We start from the raw sequence: 18,408 nt of genomic DNA on the forward strand, positions 1-18,408 counted from the left end.
AAAATCAATTTCAATGCTATTTTGTAGTAAGAAACGTACGATTACAAATATATTACATTTGGATTAAGAAAACATTTATTTTATCTTCTCTTTGTCTATTATCTTCTATATATTATAAATGACAGTTAGTGTTTACGACTTTTAAAGACTGCTTGGACTTAAATTTTAAAATAAAACTAAATGAGCAGTTATTTTATTGCGATGTCGTCGTGATGTCGGCTGCAATTTTTATTTAAATTCTGTATCTGATCCGGATTTAGTGACGTCTTGCCCCTGTACCTCATACTTCTCCTGATAACAATCGAGTAATGCTAGTCATATATCTAACCCCATTCTCGAACAAATTTTCAACCGAAATCAGGTGACTTCCGGTCCACGCTGGAAGTTCGTGTATTGTTAATCGGGATCTCCAGCCGCTAAGCTTTCATTTATCTGTGCGAATTTTAAAATTTTAAACTGTATCAAATGTTACAATTCTATAAGAAATTTTTTTTAATTTATTATCTAAACACTTGAAATTCTGTCATGCTCGATGACAGAACACTTTTTATGAAAAAGTAAAGATTGAAGAATTGAGAATAGAGATTTCAAAAAATTCAAGAAGAGTTGCTAAATGCATTATAGACAAAAATAATTTACACTTCACACCGGGAATGTTACAGAAGAGAAACCACACTGAAACGGCATTAAAATCGCACATTTTAATAAAAATTGCAAGTACTTTCAATGTATCATATTACAGTCGTCATCGGGCAGAAAAAACTGAATGCGATTTTTAAACTTAAGAATAGAACAGAACATACAACAGTCTTTATTTAAATGTATAAAGGCACTCGACTGAATTACCAAATCTTCATAAAAAATAATAATGATGCATTAGACTTTATTACATGATAATGTTAAAAAATTTGATTTTACTGCCTGATGACGATGACTGTAATACATTAAAAATACTTGCAATTTTTATTGAAATATGTGATTTCAATGCTGTTTATCTTCTATAAATGTTACTAAAATTTGAAAGTTTCAATTTTTTGTCTTAATGTAACAGTTTTAACTTTATTTTAAATTATAAAACATTCCGACATATTAATGGAAATTTTATTAATTCAAAATTTAAAAGACAGAATGGATCCTTCTGTTATATTACTATTTTTATTGCTTTTCTTCCCGAGTTTTGGAGACAAATTCATTTATTACAGTAATAAAAGTAGAAACTGTACATTATTCATTAAATTACATAAAAATCTAGTCTACCTGTAGTTAAATCATCATTTTGAGTAGCAGTTGTAAGGGCATTGCCAAGTGAACTGTTTTCATTCCAAACATTAAATCGCAATGGTTCTAACTGATTAGTATACCATTTTGCTTTGTCTCCAACGAGCGTTGGATCGAATACACCTAAAAGTTCAAAAATACGTCAATTATGTGAAAATAAAATAAATAAATAATTGAATCTTAATTCTTACCAGTATGAACTCTTTGAAATGATAAATTTGTAGGACAGAGAGACCATTCTGCAAAAAATTCTACAGCCTACATTTAAAAATATTAGTTTGTTAATTTTTTGCAATTCAAATTTGTCGATATCATATTTTTTAAACAATTCTCTTATTAATTTATTGTTGTTTATAAAGACGTTAAACCCGTTCGAAATTTACCGACGTACCTGTGTTCGTACAAATTTACTGAGAAAATAAGACGCTTTTGGCCGTGATTGAAGGAAACTGTTAATTTGAAAAGCAACAACTGGTCTCGGATAAAGCCGAAGTGTCCGCGTGTGTTCCGTAAAATTTGCAAGCAAATTTGGAGAATTAAAAAATCGCACCATAGCAATTCGTGTTGCTATATCAACAGAATCCACATCATTGCCATAAATTAGAGGATTAAATCCAGTTGTCAGCGGTGGCGGCGGAGGCTCTTGGGCGACAAGCCGATTTACCGCTCCAGGTTGAATTTTATCAAGATTTTTGATTGGCTGCGGGCTCATACTCATCGACGCTAACGCCTGAAATTTACGGATTGAAAGTAAACGTTTCTCAGAATTATATTAAATCAATGCATTTCGCATTTTTGAATTTCAAATCGAAATAATTAAAACTTTACTTGTTTCAAATGATTCTGAAGAATTGTGGCTTCTGGTTCGGGTAACGGAGGCAAGTCTTCTATACCAGTTGGCTTAACAATCTGGAAGAGTTTATTAATGAAGTTTTATTATAAAAATTACAAATATTAAAATGAAATTTATAAAACCTCTAAATAGGGCAAAATTATTTTACCTTATTAGAATCCAAATCTACTAGCCAAACATCATCGGGAAGTTTAAAGTTACGTTTAAACATCAAAAAACTTGCGGGAATGCCAATTATATATGGGGTAGGTGCAAGCAATAACTGAAAACGATTTATATTTATTTAAAATAAATATTAATAATGAATTTTATAATTAAAAAAAAAATAGCATTAATTAACTATCAAGTGAAGAAATCGGGAAAATAAGGGACCTAAGTCAAAGAAAATTTCATGACAATACAATAATATACTCTTTTTAAAGTAATTTTAAATATGTGGCATGAGAATAATTTTAAAAAGCATCTTTGTCTTGTTCAGAGTGGATGGCTGAACTGGAGAAAGACGAGTGGGGTGCTGTGTAATAAGAAAATAAGTTGCAAAATGAAAATAAGATTATACAGAACAGTGGTATGACCTGCGATGATGTACAGCACAGTGCTGAGACGTGGGCAATTACAAGAACCCAGGAAAAGAAGATAGAGACAGCAGAGATGAGAATGCTGAGATGGATGTGTGATGTGAAGAAGGACAAGAATTAGGAATGATTGCATAAGAGGAACAGTTAAGGTGAGTCCTATAAGAAATAAAATGCAGGAAAGTAAATTAAGATGATTAGAACATGTAGAAAAAAGAAGTGAAAACTGTGTTGGAAAGAGGATTGAGAAGTTGGGAGTGACAGGGAGGAGGAAGAAAGGAAGATCGAAGCTGAGATGGAGAGACAAGGTGGCAGAGGATTTGGGAGGAGAGAGGATGCCCTGGATAGAGAAAAGTGGAGAAGACAGATTAAAGATGGGAATGCTGACATCATATAAGCATGGGAAAAAGCAAAGACAAAGATGATGTATGGCTTGTACGTCTATCTCATCTTAACCACCTGTATTCATTTGTGTCTTCTTCAGGATCCACATTTTCTTCTTCCATTTCACTAAGTATATCCCCAATAATATCAAGATAAAATTGTCAATTAATAGATGAAATATAACGCAGAAGTTTAAATCCTATATCTTCCTCATTTAGCTTTACTGGAACATTATAGTTTTGTTTTAGGTTTCTTAGTTATTAGTAGCTGATTCTTGCAAACTTCCCTTTTTCCAATGCTCACTTCTTTAAACAGACCAATTAGAGTAAGTTTAACGAATATGAAACTTTGGTGTTGGGAATCAAACTAAAAGCATCATACCTGGCTGAATCCGATTGGTTGTTTGTCCATAGTGACGTTTATTTTATTCTACAGTCACATCCTCAAATGTAAAAAACTTATTCATTCATCATCACAATTTAAAAAGGATATTTGACTTTTGCACCATATCAAACCATTCCTCTGGACAAAATACTTGCTTAAATAACTTATTTTTGTTTGTTTCTCAATAGAAGTTTGTATCTGACTCCATAAAGGTGTGACCTCATATAAAAAGTCTATTCTCTGTTGTCTTATATACTTTTTCTCATTCTAGTTGCAACTACAATGCGATTACAATCCAGTTTTTATTTTGTCCACCATCAACTGTCTATCTGTAAAGACAAGAAGATAACATGATAAAGACAATCTAGTCATCGTGTATTTAAAAGTACACTTGGTATTTCTATGCTTCCTCTTTTACAACAGGTTCAGTCAACGAACATGCAACCTTTCCAGTAACACAATTGTGGATACTGACATTTTAAGTCAACAGTTGTCGAAGATAAAAAGCTAGACCAACAGTCAATGACAGTGTTGGTAACACTTTTGTAGATCAGAACAAATGATATTTGTTTTATTTTCTTAATTATTCTTTATCTCTTGTTGCGTAGCTTCTGTCTGTATTTGGTTTGCAAACTTCTAACTGCAGCCACACCTTTTATTGTACTTTTACAATATTCAGTAAATTGCATGTGTGACAAAAGTCACTCCTTAGCAATTTGCAATTTGAACTCTTACTTTCAGAGTTAAATATCATTCTGTAACAGTCTTCTTTCACAGGTTCAATATTTTATCACACAACCATTTGGTGTAATGATCTTTGTAAAGACATGCTACATTCAAGTCACAGTTTAAATAAAGTCTGTTCAGAATTCTGTCTGTATAATGGCTAACATATTTTGGTATGCGGATACGATGGACTGATCTCACTAAATCCGCCAAAACTTTGTTTTTCAGTCATCTTTTCTGTGTTCGCCTTCCTTCTAAAGTTTGCTTTGCCGAAGGTTTCACATACTTGAGGTATACAAACCTCATATTTGAATATCAATTCTATTTACTTTGAATTAATATATTATTGTGATTCTTGAACTTTGTTTTTATTCTTATAATTTATTTCCTTTTAAATTATCTTTATTGTTGAAAATAAATAGATATTTTGTTTCTTAAATGTTTCTAAGTCCCAAAATGAACTGAATATTCTTTGTTGTGTACCTTTAAGTCATTTTCTACACATCTTGTAATTACAAGGTTCTCTCTAGTCAATCTTGCTTTGTTGTACTGACTCTTTAAATTTATGTAAGAATATTCTAAGCTTCATTGCATAGCTTCTTCCTTTTTTTTAAAAACATGAACTATATAAAATGACAGGTACTTAATTCCAAGAGAAATTTTTTGTTTATTACACAACAGTAACAATAGCATTGTAATCTGACTGACTTCCAACCCAGGAAAGAGCATTTTATAATGGGGTAATAAAACACTTTGTGGTTTGTTTACTTTAGAAGTGGGTGTGACATCCCACTTGCCTGGCACCCTCCTAAGAGGATAATAAAGTTTTACTACCCTGACCTTGAAAGATAACCTATAAATCTTCGATTATGAACAAACCTGATGACATCTATGAAACTTGAGGTAATTCATAGCAAGTGGAATTGTGTGTGTTTATTTTTCTGTATTTTTGGATCAAATTACATTATTTTAAAACGTTAAAAACACAATTTCTTTAATCCGTGAGTATTTTATACATTGTTAGAAAGAAGACACAGTGCAGAAATTGAAGATATTATTGTAGTTTCTCATGCAATGCCTGTAATTTCATAATTTTAGAAAAAAACTGCTGTCTGTAAGATGCCATGCAACCTATGTCCAATTCACACATCCACTCCAGGGCTAAAAAATATACAAATAACAATACACAGAAGACAAAAAAAATTAGTATTTTTAAGTGAATTTTTGAAATTTTCTGTAGTTCATGTCATAGCAGTTGAAAACACTGATTCAAACTGATAAAGAGCATTTATTTTTATGCCTTTATTTCAGTGAAAACCAATTAAAATCTTTATTTAGAAATAAATTATTTGAAAACAACAAAAACTAAGACATCATAATTTTATATATACAGTAGAGCGTCGATTATCCGAATCAATTGGGGACCGGGGTTGTTCGGAAAATCGATATTTCGGATAACCAATTATGTACAAAAAAATATATTAACCTATCCCATGTTGAAATTTTTCTCCATTGCATGTCGCTTCGTGTTGAATTTTCGTCGATGTTAAGTCTAACGTAAACTTTTTAAAATAATAATCGTGACTATTGTATCATTAAAAATTATTTCTTTATTTTATACAAAAATAAATATATTGAAAAATATAAAAACAATAAAAAATTATACTTCAGAAGTTAATTTAGTAACAAAAACGTAAAATATTTGACTAACTCAAGATATAGCCAAAGATTGCAGCGCCACAGCACTGGCGAAAATTTAAATTTGCCGACTGGAATTCTTTTGGATAATTGACGTTTTGGATAATCGACACTCTACTGTAATATCAAATACAATAGTATTTGATCTGAACATTCTGTTATGCTAAAATTTCCTGACAAGTCCTTTGGAGTAGGTTAAAAATGTTAGAAAGATGATTATTTTGATGACTGCTGGACTAATTTTGAAATTGGTGGAAATTTTACCTACTACTGTATTAAATTTGTCCAGTTTGATTGAAAAATCACCTTACTAATAGTATATGCCCTGCCATATAGCAACCTGTACAGCTGCCTGTGGGAACCATATTTGTTACTGAATAAACAGGTGTCTGTTACATATCTTTGTTCTTTTAATCATTTGCATATCTATGTCATCTCTAATAGTCTTGCAATGTGCATTTGTTTGTGGTATTGTGATTTCACTTTTGAGAAGTGTAAATATACACTGTCTTTTGGCATTAATTCGGTTTAATTCAAACAAGAATATATACATTTTCAACATTTCAGAAATGCTATCTTCAGACAGAATAGAACATATTTAGAATGAGCAATTACTTGCTAAGACATTGTCATAATGCAGGATTTCAATTTTTTAGATCTTGATGCACAGTGTTTTTGATTTTAATAGTGTCTTGTCCCTGTAAATTATGCTTTTACTGTTAACAAGAGAGCAATGCCAATCATCTAACTCTGATCTGAAGAAAATTTTTGAATTGAAATAACCTGACCTCCAGTCCAAACTGAAGTTTGTATATAGTTAATCAAGGTCTCCAGCTCCTCAGCTTTCGATATCTGGTCTCTACTTTCATCTGTTTAGCTTCATTCTCAAGATTAAAAAAGGACAGGAGGCAGACACACAGACATAGTGGGAATTTATAGGTCTGCAGCTTTAAACTTGCAGCCTGGTAAGAATAAAATTTAAGTGGATAAGTAAAGGAATTACTTTCAACATTTCTGAAATGCTGAAAGTAATTGTATGCCTATTCTTGTTTGAATTAAATTAAATTAATACCAAAAGACAGTTGGTATTTATCAATTGCATAAATTTGTATTTATCAGATCTACAAGAAGATCACTCAAACTACGCCTCCATGAGCATAAAATTGATATTAAAAAGAAGAAAAACACTACTGCCTTAGCTATACATGCCAGTGAAAATGGCATTACACCCAAATTACAACAAGCGACCATGATATGGCAAACTCATCATATACACTAACTTAGGAATTTTGAGCATTAGAAATTTTTTAAGCAAAATTCCAGGCCTTTCAATCAATTTCAATGACAAAAAACAACTCAAGGGTATAGCAGGATATGTATGAATTGGTGTTGAACAGCCAATGCAGGCACACATCATTAGAAATTTAAAATGAAAATTCAAACACATTGGAAATGGAATCACACCAGAAAGGGGTTTTCTCTAGTAGAACTCCACCTGAAAAAGGTCCTAGGATGGACCAAAAACGTTTGTGATATGTTAAAAAATATCTGCAAAGCATTTTAAGATTAATGTGATATATTTGCATAAATTTAGCATTGAGTTTTGTTTAGATTTAATTTAAATACTAGGTATTCTATATACATAGTACGATCCAAAAGTTCGGGGACTTGGCTTAAAATTCCTTACCTTAAAAAGTTTATATTGCCGATGCACAACCACCTTCAAAGTAATCACCTTGGGCAATGATACAGTTTTGCCAGCGCTCATATAACTTCTGGAAGCACTGCTGGAAGCCATTTTTTGAAACCTCCCGTAAGGCCTCCTGCGATGCTGCTCTCACCTCATCTGATGACACAAAACGGCGTCCCTGCAAATGCTTTTTCATTGATGGAAACAAATAAAAATCACACAGAGCTAAAACCAGTGAATAGGCGGGGTGTGAAAGCACATTAATTTGAGATTTGGCGAGAAACTGTGTGACCATTTGGGACCGATGTGCAGGTGCATTGTCATGCAGAAGGTACCAGTCTCCACTTCACCAGATCTGCGGCCGTTTACGACGAATGGATTCCCTCAAACGACGTAAAATGTCTAGATAATTGAGAGACCAACTCAACATTTTCCTCGTTCCGTGAAGTCGAAGGTCAGCCAGAGCATTCATCATCTGCGATGGATTCTCGGCCCTCTTTAAACCTTTGATTTCACCATGATAGAATCACCGTGCACCTTTCTTAGCAATTTTAGTCTTCATAGATGTTTTACCTAAACGCTGACAAAATTTAATGTTGCAGTGCTGTTCTTGAAACTCCATTTTTATTATGTCGCCAAACAAAGGTAACTATCTCCGAAAAAAAGCAACAGCACTCGTGGTTTAATCATGTGGCATGGGCAAAATCAACTTGAACACATAGGAGTAGTTTGATAGAATCCATTTCACACGCTGTAACTTTAAATACATGCTTTTGTTGTCATACATTACTGCAGTCCCTGAACTTTTGGATCGTACCACGTATATATAATACTCAGTAGGTTTTCTGGTATGGGAATCTGATTCCTGGCAAATTTCTGATCAAATCCTGGAAAAATTGAACTTGTATTCCAGGAATTTTTTTAAGCTTTTAAACTTAACAAAATACAAGGAGATAATCAATAAATAAAACATTTTTTATACATTGTTTGCTAAAGAGCAGTAAAATGCAGCATAGATGAATTAGAAAGGTTATACTTAGAAGCATCCAGTGATAAAGATTCACATCAATTGGATGACATAATGTTACAGAATCAACTTTGCAAAATAATGTGTGCTCAATGGTGTCAACTCTTGAAGAGAAAAAAAATTAGTAGTGCAGTTTTTGTGGGCACAAGGTTAAAAATCTATCAACATTTACTGGGAGATGATGAAGGTGTATGGTAAAGATTGTGAGGCAAGAAAAAATGTGTATGAATGGGTCAAGAGGTTTAAGCAAGGCTGTACAATTGTCTAATCAGCATTGTTCTGGCTGCCCTATCTGTGCAGCCACTGATAAAACCATTTATCTGATCAATGCAGCCATCAGAGATGAGTGTCACATTCGCTTACATGTGTTGACTGAATCCCTCAACATCTAGTATGGAATAGCTTGTGACATTGTCCATGAAAACTTTGGTTAAAAAATTGAGTCGTCATTGGGTTCTAAAACAACTGTTCAAAGAACAGAAGACTGTGAGGATGACGTGCTGCATGGATCACTTTCAACATTAAGAAAAAGAAAGGAACAGTTTTCTTGACAATATTGTCACCAGTGATGAAACATGGACCCATCATTACACACCTGAATCAGAACATGGCCTGAAAACACTAACCATCCAATAGAAAGAAGTTCAAGGTGTCATCCACAAAAAAGATGATGTTGACAATATTCTGAGACATGCACAGCATTATCCATACTGAATTTCTTTTACAGTACTTTTCAGCATTGATGACTGAACTCTGACAAACAATAATGTTTGTAATGAGCTCTCCTTCAAAAGACACCAAGAAAACAAACTATTCTTCTTCATAATAACATCTGTCATGTTGCAGAAATGGTCACAGAACAAAGTGCATCTTTTGACTGGGAGGTTCTTCAACATCCTAAAGCCCTGACCTAGTGCCATCTGACTTCCATCTTTTTGGCCTTCCGAAGAAAGCCCTAGTAAGAAAGAAGTTTTCCAATAATAAGGAAGTGAAAAAGGAAATGATGGCATGTCTACACAGTTTTATGAGAGAGGGATTATGAAACTGATCCAATGCTGGGACAAGTGCCTCATGTTGAAAAATAAAGTAGACAGTACACAATCATTTGTGTCTTTCACTTTTTCTCTGCCCCCTACAATTGTCTTATTAAAAAATATTTCACTTTACATATTGATCTTCCCTCATTATGCATGTTTTCAACTATCAGCTACTCTCATTCTTGATAAACTAAAATTTTCACATAAGCTGCTATGTCTGCAAAAAGTGTTTTGAGATGATATTACTGTGATGTTTTACACAAAATATTTTTAATACATCTGAATAAAAAGTTAGTATTTCATACGTAAAATATTTTTCTATAGATTTTCTATTTTTTGAAGTATTATTTTACCATAATATTTTATAGAAAAATAAATTTCAAAAATAGTACAATAATTTAAACTTTGCAATTTTAAAACTCTAATAACTTCATTATTTTTTACATAATCATAAAAAATCAATTAAGTTCTTTGTTTCATATAATAAGAAATTTATAGTAATAATACTGTATTTTCACAAATTGACCAGAACGCTGCATATATTGATAACTAGGAAGATCATCATGCTGGTTAAACTTCAACTAAAAAAAATAAAATTAATCAGATCTAACACAACTAATTGTTAAATAAATGTTAAAGAAAACATTCTGCCGAGTGAAATAAAATAATAACATTGTAATTTGACTGACTGAGAACCAGAAGAAAGTTTTTGTTTACAGGGCAATAAAATAATTAGTGGCTTATTGACATTAGTAGTAATAGTTAGTCAACATGGGCTACATTGACAATCTATACTGACCTTGAAAGATAATGCCTTTCTTTCAAATTTCACAAAAAGTGGATGTTAATCAGTGTAAGTTGAGATAATTTACAGTGAATTTCTGAAACTTGATATGTTTATTTTTGTAGTTTTAGATCAAATTAAAAAAATAAACATAAAACATGCATTCCACAAGTATTTTACATTGTTAGAAAGAAGATAAAATGCATAAATTAAACATAAATGTAGTTTTTTATGTAATGCTGAGTTTCACAATTTTAGAATAAAAACTAGTTTCTGAGACAATATGTGATGTAACTCATTCATTTTTTTCATGTGCCCTCCGGAGAGGGATGCATAATCTCACTTAAGCCAGCATGCTGGTTTTATCATATGGAAATATCTGCTTTCACGGTCTACCTGGACAGACTGACATGCTGGACAATCCACAAAAATACAGCAAGTATAAAATAATAGGCAAATATCATTTTATAATCTTTTAATATAAATGAAGAACATTTTAAATTAGAAAATGTTTCATATTGATCTATTAAATTCATAATAAATTTACAAAATATAAAAATATTTAGATAATTTTTGTTGAATTTTATTAGCACACATTGCTGTTATTCAGACAATGATGAATATAGCAACTAGACATCTGGAAATATTGCTGGAGTGGTTTTGGTCATTCATTACAGAACTCATTTTTTCTTCAAAAAATATATTACTCTATCACAGATTTAATGCTATTTCCCATGTTATTCTGGCAACATTTTTAATCTTCATGTTAAATCAACTCTGCCATTTATGCTGTCATTAGAAAAGCCTTTTTATTTCAATCAATGCATGAGATCATTGAACTCAAATTACATAATGCTTATGAGGCTGTAGCAAGTCAGATGCACTGTTTTGTGCTTGCAATAACACCTACATCGAAGATGCTGAACATTACATATTTGATTGCAACAAATTCACTGACTAAAGGAAAGCCTTGATAAGGACTGTGCTTCTACAAGACCTGTGAAATGGATAAACTAATCACTAATAAAGAAATATTTAATAACTTGATAAACTTCCTGGACATGATAAAGGCACTGGATAATGACTTTATGGTGACACAACAACAATAACTGTTATGGTCAATTGTGGTGCTGAGTATGTGTCTACAATGTAAAAACTGTAAATAGTGGTTACTCTGATCCCACAAGGTGTGGTGGGCATATGTAAACTTCTATGCCTGGAAGTTGGCAATTGCCAACTCGGTATAATATTCATACCGAGTTTTCTGTACCCACAGGTTGTAGTGGACATATGCTTTCTCTTGTTTAGCAGCTTGACAAGTGTCTGTAATGTAAATACTGTATAACTGTTTCTACTCTTACACTTTGGGTATTTTACAGAGAATACCAATTCCAAATAACAAACATGTTACCCTGTACCCATAAGTCTAAAGGGGCAAAAGTCTATTTTCTGTCCAGAAGCTTGGCAATTGGCTGAGTTGTAAATACTGTATATACCATATTTACTCACATATAGGACGAGGTGTGACTTTAAACACTCTCCATCAATTATACTTACAAGTTTCTCTGAATTCTGATTTCTGAATAATCATCTATTTTCACGTGGGAATGGATTAAAACTTATATTGTGCTCCTGTGTGATTTTGGAATTTCAATCTGGAATTCAATTCAAAAGCTTTGCTTTTCCTATTACTATTCATCTTTACGCCTGACAATATACAATTGAAAGTACGATTGAAATGATCCAGATAAAATACTTATGTTTTTAAATACAAGACAGTAAGCATCTGGTAAAAAATGCAAATACATAGTTGGCAAAAATTATTTGCAAAAATGCAAAGATGTTTTGCTTGCATGTGTAGAATGACCTAAGAATTTGAAGCTGTGATAAATTAATAAAAACCTCGTCCCGAGTCTTCATCCCCTTAGTACTAGAAGTGTCAATAGAAGTATAGCAAGTCAGGATATTCATCTACTAAGTTTTACTATGTTCTTATCATGTTAAAAATTTGCTATTTCTGCACAATGCCCTACATTCTATTCCTGCACAATGTCCTACATTCAGTTAACATGGATGTGGTCACCAACTCCATACTTGGTATCCTCTCTATACATATCTGTTGCATCTTTAAAAATCATGGCCTCCTCTTGCTTCTTTCTCCATAATCATCTTTACACATGCTTATCTGCAAATGATAGGGTCAGGCTCTCCTTTCTAAAGAAATCTGGGGTTTATGCTGTACTCCTTTTGCATCCAACAATGAGAAAAAACACATGGTACTTTAATGCTACAGCCAGAATGCTGACGAGTCTTTCAGCAGTGCACCAATAGGATATCATAAAATATAGATATGACCAAAAAAGTCATAGAGCCCAATTTCAACCCTTTATAGACCCAAACCATCCCTCTAAATGTTGTGCCGATTGTAGGGTGTTATTTATTTGGACAGCTTCCCTCGCTTCCACCTTGTGCTCATGAATCTACCCACACCTGAACCTCCTAACTTTTGGATTGCACTTTTTAAACTACCACAAAACCACACTACCCTAGTCATCCATGTTATAACACTCCATAGACTCATGGCATGAATGTGTTTTGAGAGTTCCATTTGCCCTTTTATTGTCGTTTGCCTTTTGTTTCAAATTTTTATTCTTTTTCATAATCATAAGCCTCAAATTCTACTGTGAATGTTAAATGTTTAAATGTTAAGAATTTTATACTGCATATAGTGACATTCTGTTCCAAATTTGTGATTTTCATTAGCCTGATGACAATGGTTTTGTATCAAAGTACAGTGGTCCCTCGTATAACGTACACTGTGGATAACGGACTTTCCGTTCGGCAGTTACGTGAGGCGACCAATGGTCTTTCTACGAACAAGTGTGAATGATGTTTCCATTCTTTTGCCGTTGCCAATGACAGTCTGCTATTTTTATAATATATTAGTATTATTAGAATATATTATCAGTATATCCGAAGTACAGAGCTCCCATTGGGATTCGGTTGCTTCCTTGTTTATTACGTACAGTACATCACCTCAGTGCAGGATNATAATCGTCGCTATTGTATTGTTAAAAATTATTTTATTGCTCACAAAACAAAACCATTCATAATTAGAAAATTAAACTAATTAGAAAATTAAACATAATAATTAGAAAATTAAAGGGAGGCCAGTATTTAAATACTGGCTCAACCATTGAAGGGAGGCCAGTATTTAAATACTGGCCTCCCTTCAATGGTTGAGTCGTGTTGCCAGCTAAAACACGCAAAAATTTAACAAAAATAATATTAAAGTAGCCAAGACATAGCCAAATATTGTAGCGCCACATCACTAGCGGACATTTGAAATCTGCCGACTAGAACAGTCGGTTAATCGATGTGACGGTTAATCAGGGGTCTGATAATCGATGCTCTACTGTAATTATAAATGATAAATATATAGATTACATTCAATCTAAATGTCCAAATTGTACCAAAAATTTATCTAAAATTCATATTATATATGAATATTGTAACAAAAAGGATAAACTACAAAGACTCCAGATTGGGCTGCTGGCTAAATGTACTAGTGAGTTGGAAGTGTATAAGACATTTGATAGAGCTAATGTTAACATGATTTATATGTTATATAACTATGTTAAACAACTAATTAAATGATAATTGTGACAAATTATTAATATAATTTTATAGATTAGTAAATAGAAAATATTAATGTTGTTAAAATATTATTATATGAGATGTCAATATGCGTTTCTTTAAAATAAAATGCCCTTGTAACAGGCGAAAGCCTTCTATGCCAATAAAAATTACAATTATACTAAAAAAAAATTTTTTTTCATGGTGAACTCAAAATTCCAATTAGAAGTTCAGACTATTTACAAAAAAAGACTTCTTCCAATTAGAAGTTCAGACTATTTACAAAAAAAAATTGTTGGAAAAAAAAATTGTTTCATTTAAAAATATTTTCATCTAGTTTATAGTTTATCATGATTCAATAGTGATTTTGGAAACAAACACAACTTCTTATTACAACTCTTTGCTCTAATTTCAAATCTATAAAGAAAATATGTAAACTGAGTTGTAATGAATACAAGTTATAACTTACGATAAATCCTTTTCTAATTTTGTCACATCTTGTCTATACAGTTCTTCTTCTTGAGAAATCCGTTGTCGTTCAACATTATTTTGATCTTCTCCTACTTGCACTGATGCAATCATAGCCTGAAAGAGAGGTTTTATTTTTCTTTTAGAAATATATATATATATATATATATATATATATAACATTTCAATTTTTAGAAAATATTGAAATATTCCTAATCAAAAATAAATGATATTTATCAATTTTGGAAAAACCAACAAATCTTGGCACCATATTCTAATAAAAAAACTAAAATCATTGCTATTTTTTAAGATTACCAAAGAGTTTATATGAAATAGAATGTTTTTGACTTAGTTTTTGGCCCTTTTCAACATCAAATTGTTTTTAAATGAAGCAGAACTCTTTTTTTAAGTTGTAACAATTTTAATTTTTGTAAATTAAAAATCTTTCTAGTAGTTTATGTTCTAAGTATACATTTATATTGCTTTTAAATATTTAAAAATTATTATTGTGTTTACATTATTATTTAATATTTAAAATATACCATATCTAAATATTCTTAATTTATCTTTGAATATATTTAAAAAAAATTTTAATTTGTAATGATTTTACAATTCAAGGTTGTGCAAATTTGAATTGTTAAAGTGTTCTATCCTAAAGACACTTCAAAAAACCTTAATAATTGCATTAACCACTTTAATTTCTAATGTTTTTGGATTACTGATCTCCTCAAGAAAAACTTAAAAATCAAATGTTAGTTGCATTTGATTTGTGTTCTATTCCATTTAAAAAATATTCCATTTGATGCTAAAGACAGCCAAAAGTTAGGCAAAAAACATTAAACTCTTTGGTAATATTAAAAATAACAGTGTTTTTTTTTTATTTCTATCAACTTCACAATATTATCAAATATAACCAGTACATATGATTAAAATTCCAATAATGAATTTAATTATTTTTATTTCATAAATATTTCCTAAAATATAATCTAATCTATCAAAATTTAAAAAACTTACACCAATGATAAAATGTAACTTTTAAACTGATAATATATAACATGAAGAACATTCCAAAAATAATGAAAATACTTCTCTAACAAATAATCTACTAACTTACCTTTACTAACTTTCAAAATATTCTCTTCCTAATAAAATAACAAATTCCATTGTTCTATTCTAACTTTGAAATATTGTTTCAGAAATTTTTTTGAATGCCAAAAGAACATTTATAATTTCATTATTTAATTGAGAAACTGAGTGAATCATTCTCTTTAGAAATGTTTCTTAACTTCAGGAAATCAAAAGAAACTGTTTGAATATAGAAGGCATGTCCAGAAATTAAATTCTGACTGGCTAGAAAGGAACAGAAACTTACATTTATTGTCTTACAAAAATACATAGTTACAGTTATTTTTCAACATATTCACCTTTTAGCTTCAGACATTTGTCATAGTGACAAATAAGAATTTGCACTCATCAAAGAATTTTCTTGCCAATTTAAGACCCCCATATTCAATAGTTGTCTGCAGCTCTTCATCATTGTTAAAATGTTGTTCTCCCAAAAACTTCTTCAAATGCAAAAGCAAATGGAAGTCAGTAGGTGATAGATTAGGACTGTGGTAAGTGTTCAAAGATTTTCCACTTAAATTTCTTCAGTAATTCATGTATGCTATAGGCTGAATATGCAGTGCATTATTGTGAAACAAAATCATTTTAGAGCTCAGTAGACAATGTCTTTTGTTTTGAATAGCCTGTCATAATTTTTTCAGATATTACAATAACTTTTGTTGTTCACTGTTGCACCATAAGGCAGGAACTCAATGAATAAAGCACCCTTCCTATCCTAAAAAATTTTTCATATAAGCTTCTTGAAAGATTCCAGCTTCACTTTCTCTGTCTTTTACAAGTAAGTATGCTTCTATTCACTGATTGATGATTAATCTCTGGTGTTGAGTTTGCAATTCAAGTTTCATTGCCTGCCATAATGTGGTCTAATAGTTCTTCACCATTTTTATCATACTGGTCCAAGAATATGAGTGCAGCTGTCATCTGTTGTTTCGTGAATTCTTCTGTGAGATATTTAGGCATTTACCTTGATAAGTTATATGATATTGTCCATGAAGATCTACAATATCACAAAGTTTGAATAAGAAATTTGTTCAATCTTCATTTTACAGGAATAACCAAACTGCACAGCTTCTAATAATGTATTTAAAAAGCTAAAGACTAATCCCACAGTCTATACTTTGTTTAAAAATAAAAAAAACTTTAATTGTGGTTTATTCAGTTTAGGTACAGTACATTGACGGTTGGTAATGTTTTGCATAAATGGGTCCAAATGACTAGTAACCTCTTCCATTTTTATCGTGCACATTCTATCTGCATTTCTTTAAAACCAGACCGTTCCATCACTCAGGTCAGGTCCATACATATCACAAATCTAGCAATGAATTTCAGCAGCTAGCATATTGAAAAATTTTTAAATACCAAAATTATTTTGGTACTTAAAAATTTTAATAATTGAGCATATCTCATAATTAGTGGAAAGTTCAACTTTAGCAGACACCTCAATGCATGATGACAAACTTCAAACCAAAGAACAAAAACTTACATTTGTCAGCTGTTGTCTGTTTGTTCTTGTTGACAATAGCAAACCACCAGTGCCTGTGTGATTAGGATATGCAATCAGAACTTAATTTCTAGACATACTATATATATGGTGAATGATGACTCATCAATTTAATAATTATTTATTTAGTTGTAGTCTATTCAAATTGACAAATATCCAGCTAGATATTCTATTGGAGTGATCAAAGAGAGGATTTGTTTTTTCCTAGTTGACTCTTACATTAACAGCTGTTACATCATTCCAAAATTACATAAACAATAAGATTTTGGCAACTGGCATTTTAATGTATTTTTAAGTGTGATTATCAAAGCTTTGAGCCAAAGCTCTTTCAATCTAATTACAAAAAGTTCATGAATCCTTTAAATTTACAATTAGTTGATATGAATACAAGACTATATAATTAATTTCTAAAATAAATTATCATCATCAACATTTACAGTTTTAACAAACAATTTATAAACAACATGTTTATACTCATATGTACAATGGGTGATCAGTTAACAAAAACTTTCATGAAAGATTTTTATGATCGGACAACGAACACATGTTTAGATAATGAACACTTTACTGAACAAACATAAAAAGAAGCAATGTAAAATAACAAATACCAATTGATTTTCCCTTGTCTTCAGGTAACAATTGGAATCCTTTCAGAGTGTGGGAGACGTCAACATCAATGCTCAACCTGATACCGATCAGATAGTTTAATATCCCTCTGAATTTTGAAACTCTTCCTTGTAATTCCAGCTTTTTCTTTACCTTTCTGACAAATAATTTTTCATAGTCTTCGCAAGACTGTTGGACAAGCACTTGTTATATTTTGCATAGGGGTTTATTTACAAAAAGTGAAAGTTTAACTGCTTCATCGAATACAGTATTCATTAACATTTTAATACCAAATTTCGAATTCCATCTGGGCTTTGCATTTAAATAATTTTTTGTTGGCTAGTTGATTTCTGTTCTCTGAATTTTTGTAAGTGCTTTTCTGAACTTTTTATTTAAAAAAGAAACTGATAATATTATGGAGCCTAAAAAGAGAACTGTCAAGAACTGCTCACCGTAGAAACCTAGTAAGAGATAATAGCCAAGGTAGAAAGTAGGCACAAGATGTCTGATGTTGCTAGGCAGTATGGCTTGAAAAGGTCTACAGTAGACACAATCTTAGCTAAGAAAGATATATCAAGAAGTCTCAAGATGCTAATGGAGTAATGAAAATCACATCTGAGAAATAAAGAGCATTTT

The 18,408-nt window shown here is 31.3% G+C and overlaps 2 protein-coding genes across 5 annotated transcripts in view; both read right to left on the reverse strand.

The window, feature by feature from the left end:
• The window catches only part of LOC111619676 (coiled-coil domain-containing protein AGAP005037-like), a 341,137-nt gene that overhangs the window by 110,915 nt on the left and 211,814 nt on the right, over window positions 1-18,408 (reverse strand). For all 4 annotated transcript variants that reach the window (XM_023361441.1, XM_023361440.1, XM_023361443.1 and 1 more), the window contains one exon: window positions 14,542-14,657. In XM_023361441.1, the coding sequence (XP_023217209.1) occupies window positions 14,542-14,657 (116 nt within the window). The remainder of the gene's footprint in view (window positions 1-14,541; window positions 14,658-18,408) is intronic.
• On the reverse strand, window positions 1,169-2,468 carry LOC111619679 (MAP kinase-activating death domain protein-like). The gene is made up of 5 exons (XM_023361447.1): window positions 2,280-2,468; window positions 2,107-2,187; window positions 1,670-2,008; window positions 1,470-1,536; window positions 1,169-1,401 (listed from the first exon to the last, which is right to left on the reverse strand). The coding sequence occupies exons 1-5, from the start codon at window positions 2,340-2,342 to the stop codon at window positions 1,232-1,234; spliced, it is 720 nt and encodes a 239-aa protein (XP_023217215.1). The 5' UTR covers window positions 2,343-2,468; the 3' UTR covers window positions 1,169-1,231.

Source organism: Centruroides sculpturatus, unplaced genomic scaffold (assembly GCF_000671375.1).
Source record: "Centruroides sculpturatus isolate CEXI.00-Female unplaced genomic scaffold, Cexi_2.0 scaffold165, whole genome shotgun sequence".
NCBI classification, from domain to species: domain Eukaryota; kingdom Metazoa; phylum Arthropoda; class Arachnida; order Scorpiones; family Buthidae; genus Centruroides; species Centruroides sculpturatus.

What these genes read in the sequence shown, in the direction of transcription:
- LOC111619679 (XM_023361447.1), bottom strand. Translation starts at nt 2,342, where the DNA reads ATGTTTAAACGTAACTTTAAACTTCCCGATGATGTTTGGCTAGTAGAT. An exon ending in TAGATTTGGATTCTAATAAG is followed by an intron (nt 2,188 to 2,279) that starts GTAAAATAATTT and finishes AAACTCTTCCAG; the next exon opens with ATTGTTAAGCCAACTGGTAT. An exon ending in ATTTCAAAGAGTTCATACTG is followed by an intron (nt 1,402 to 1,469) that starts GTAAGAATTAAG and finishes TTGAACTTTTAG; the next exon opens with GTGTATTCGATCCAACGCTC.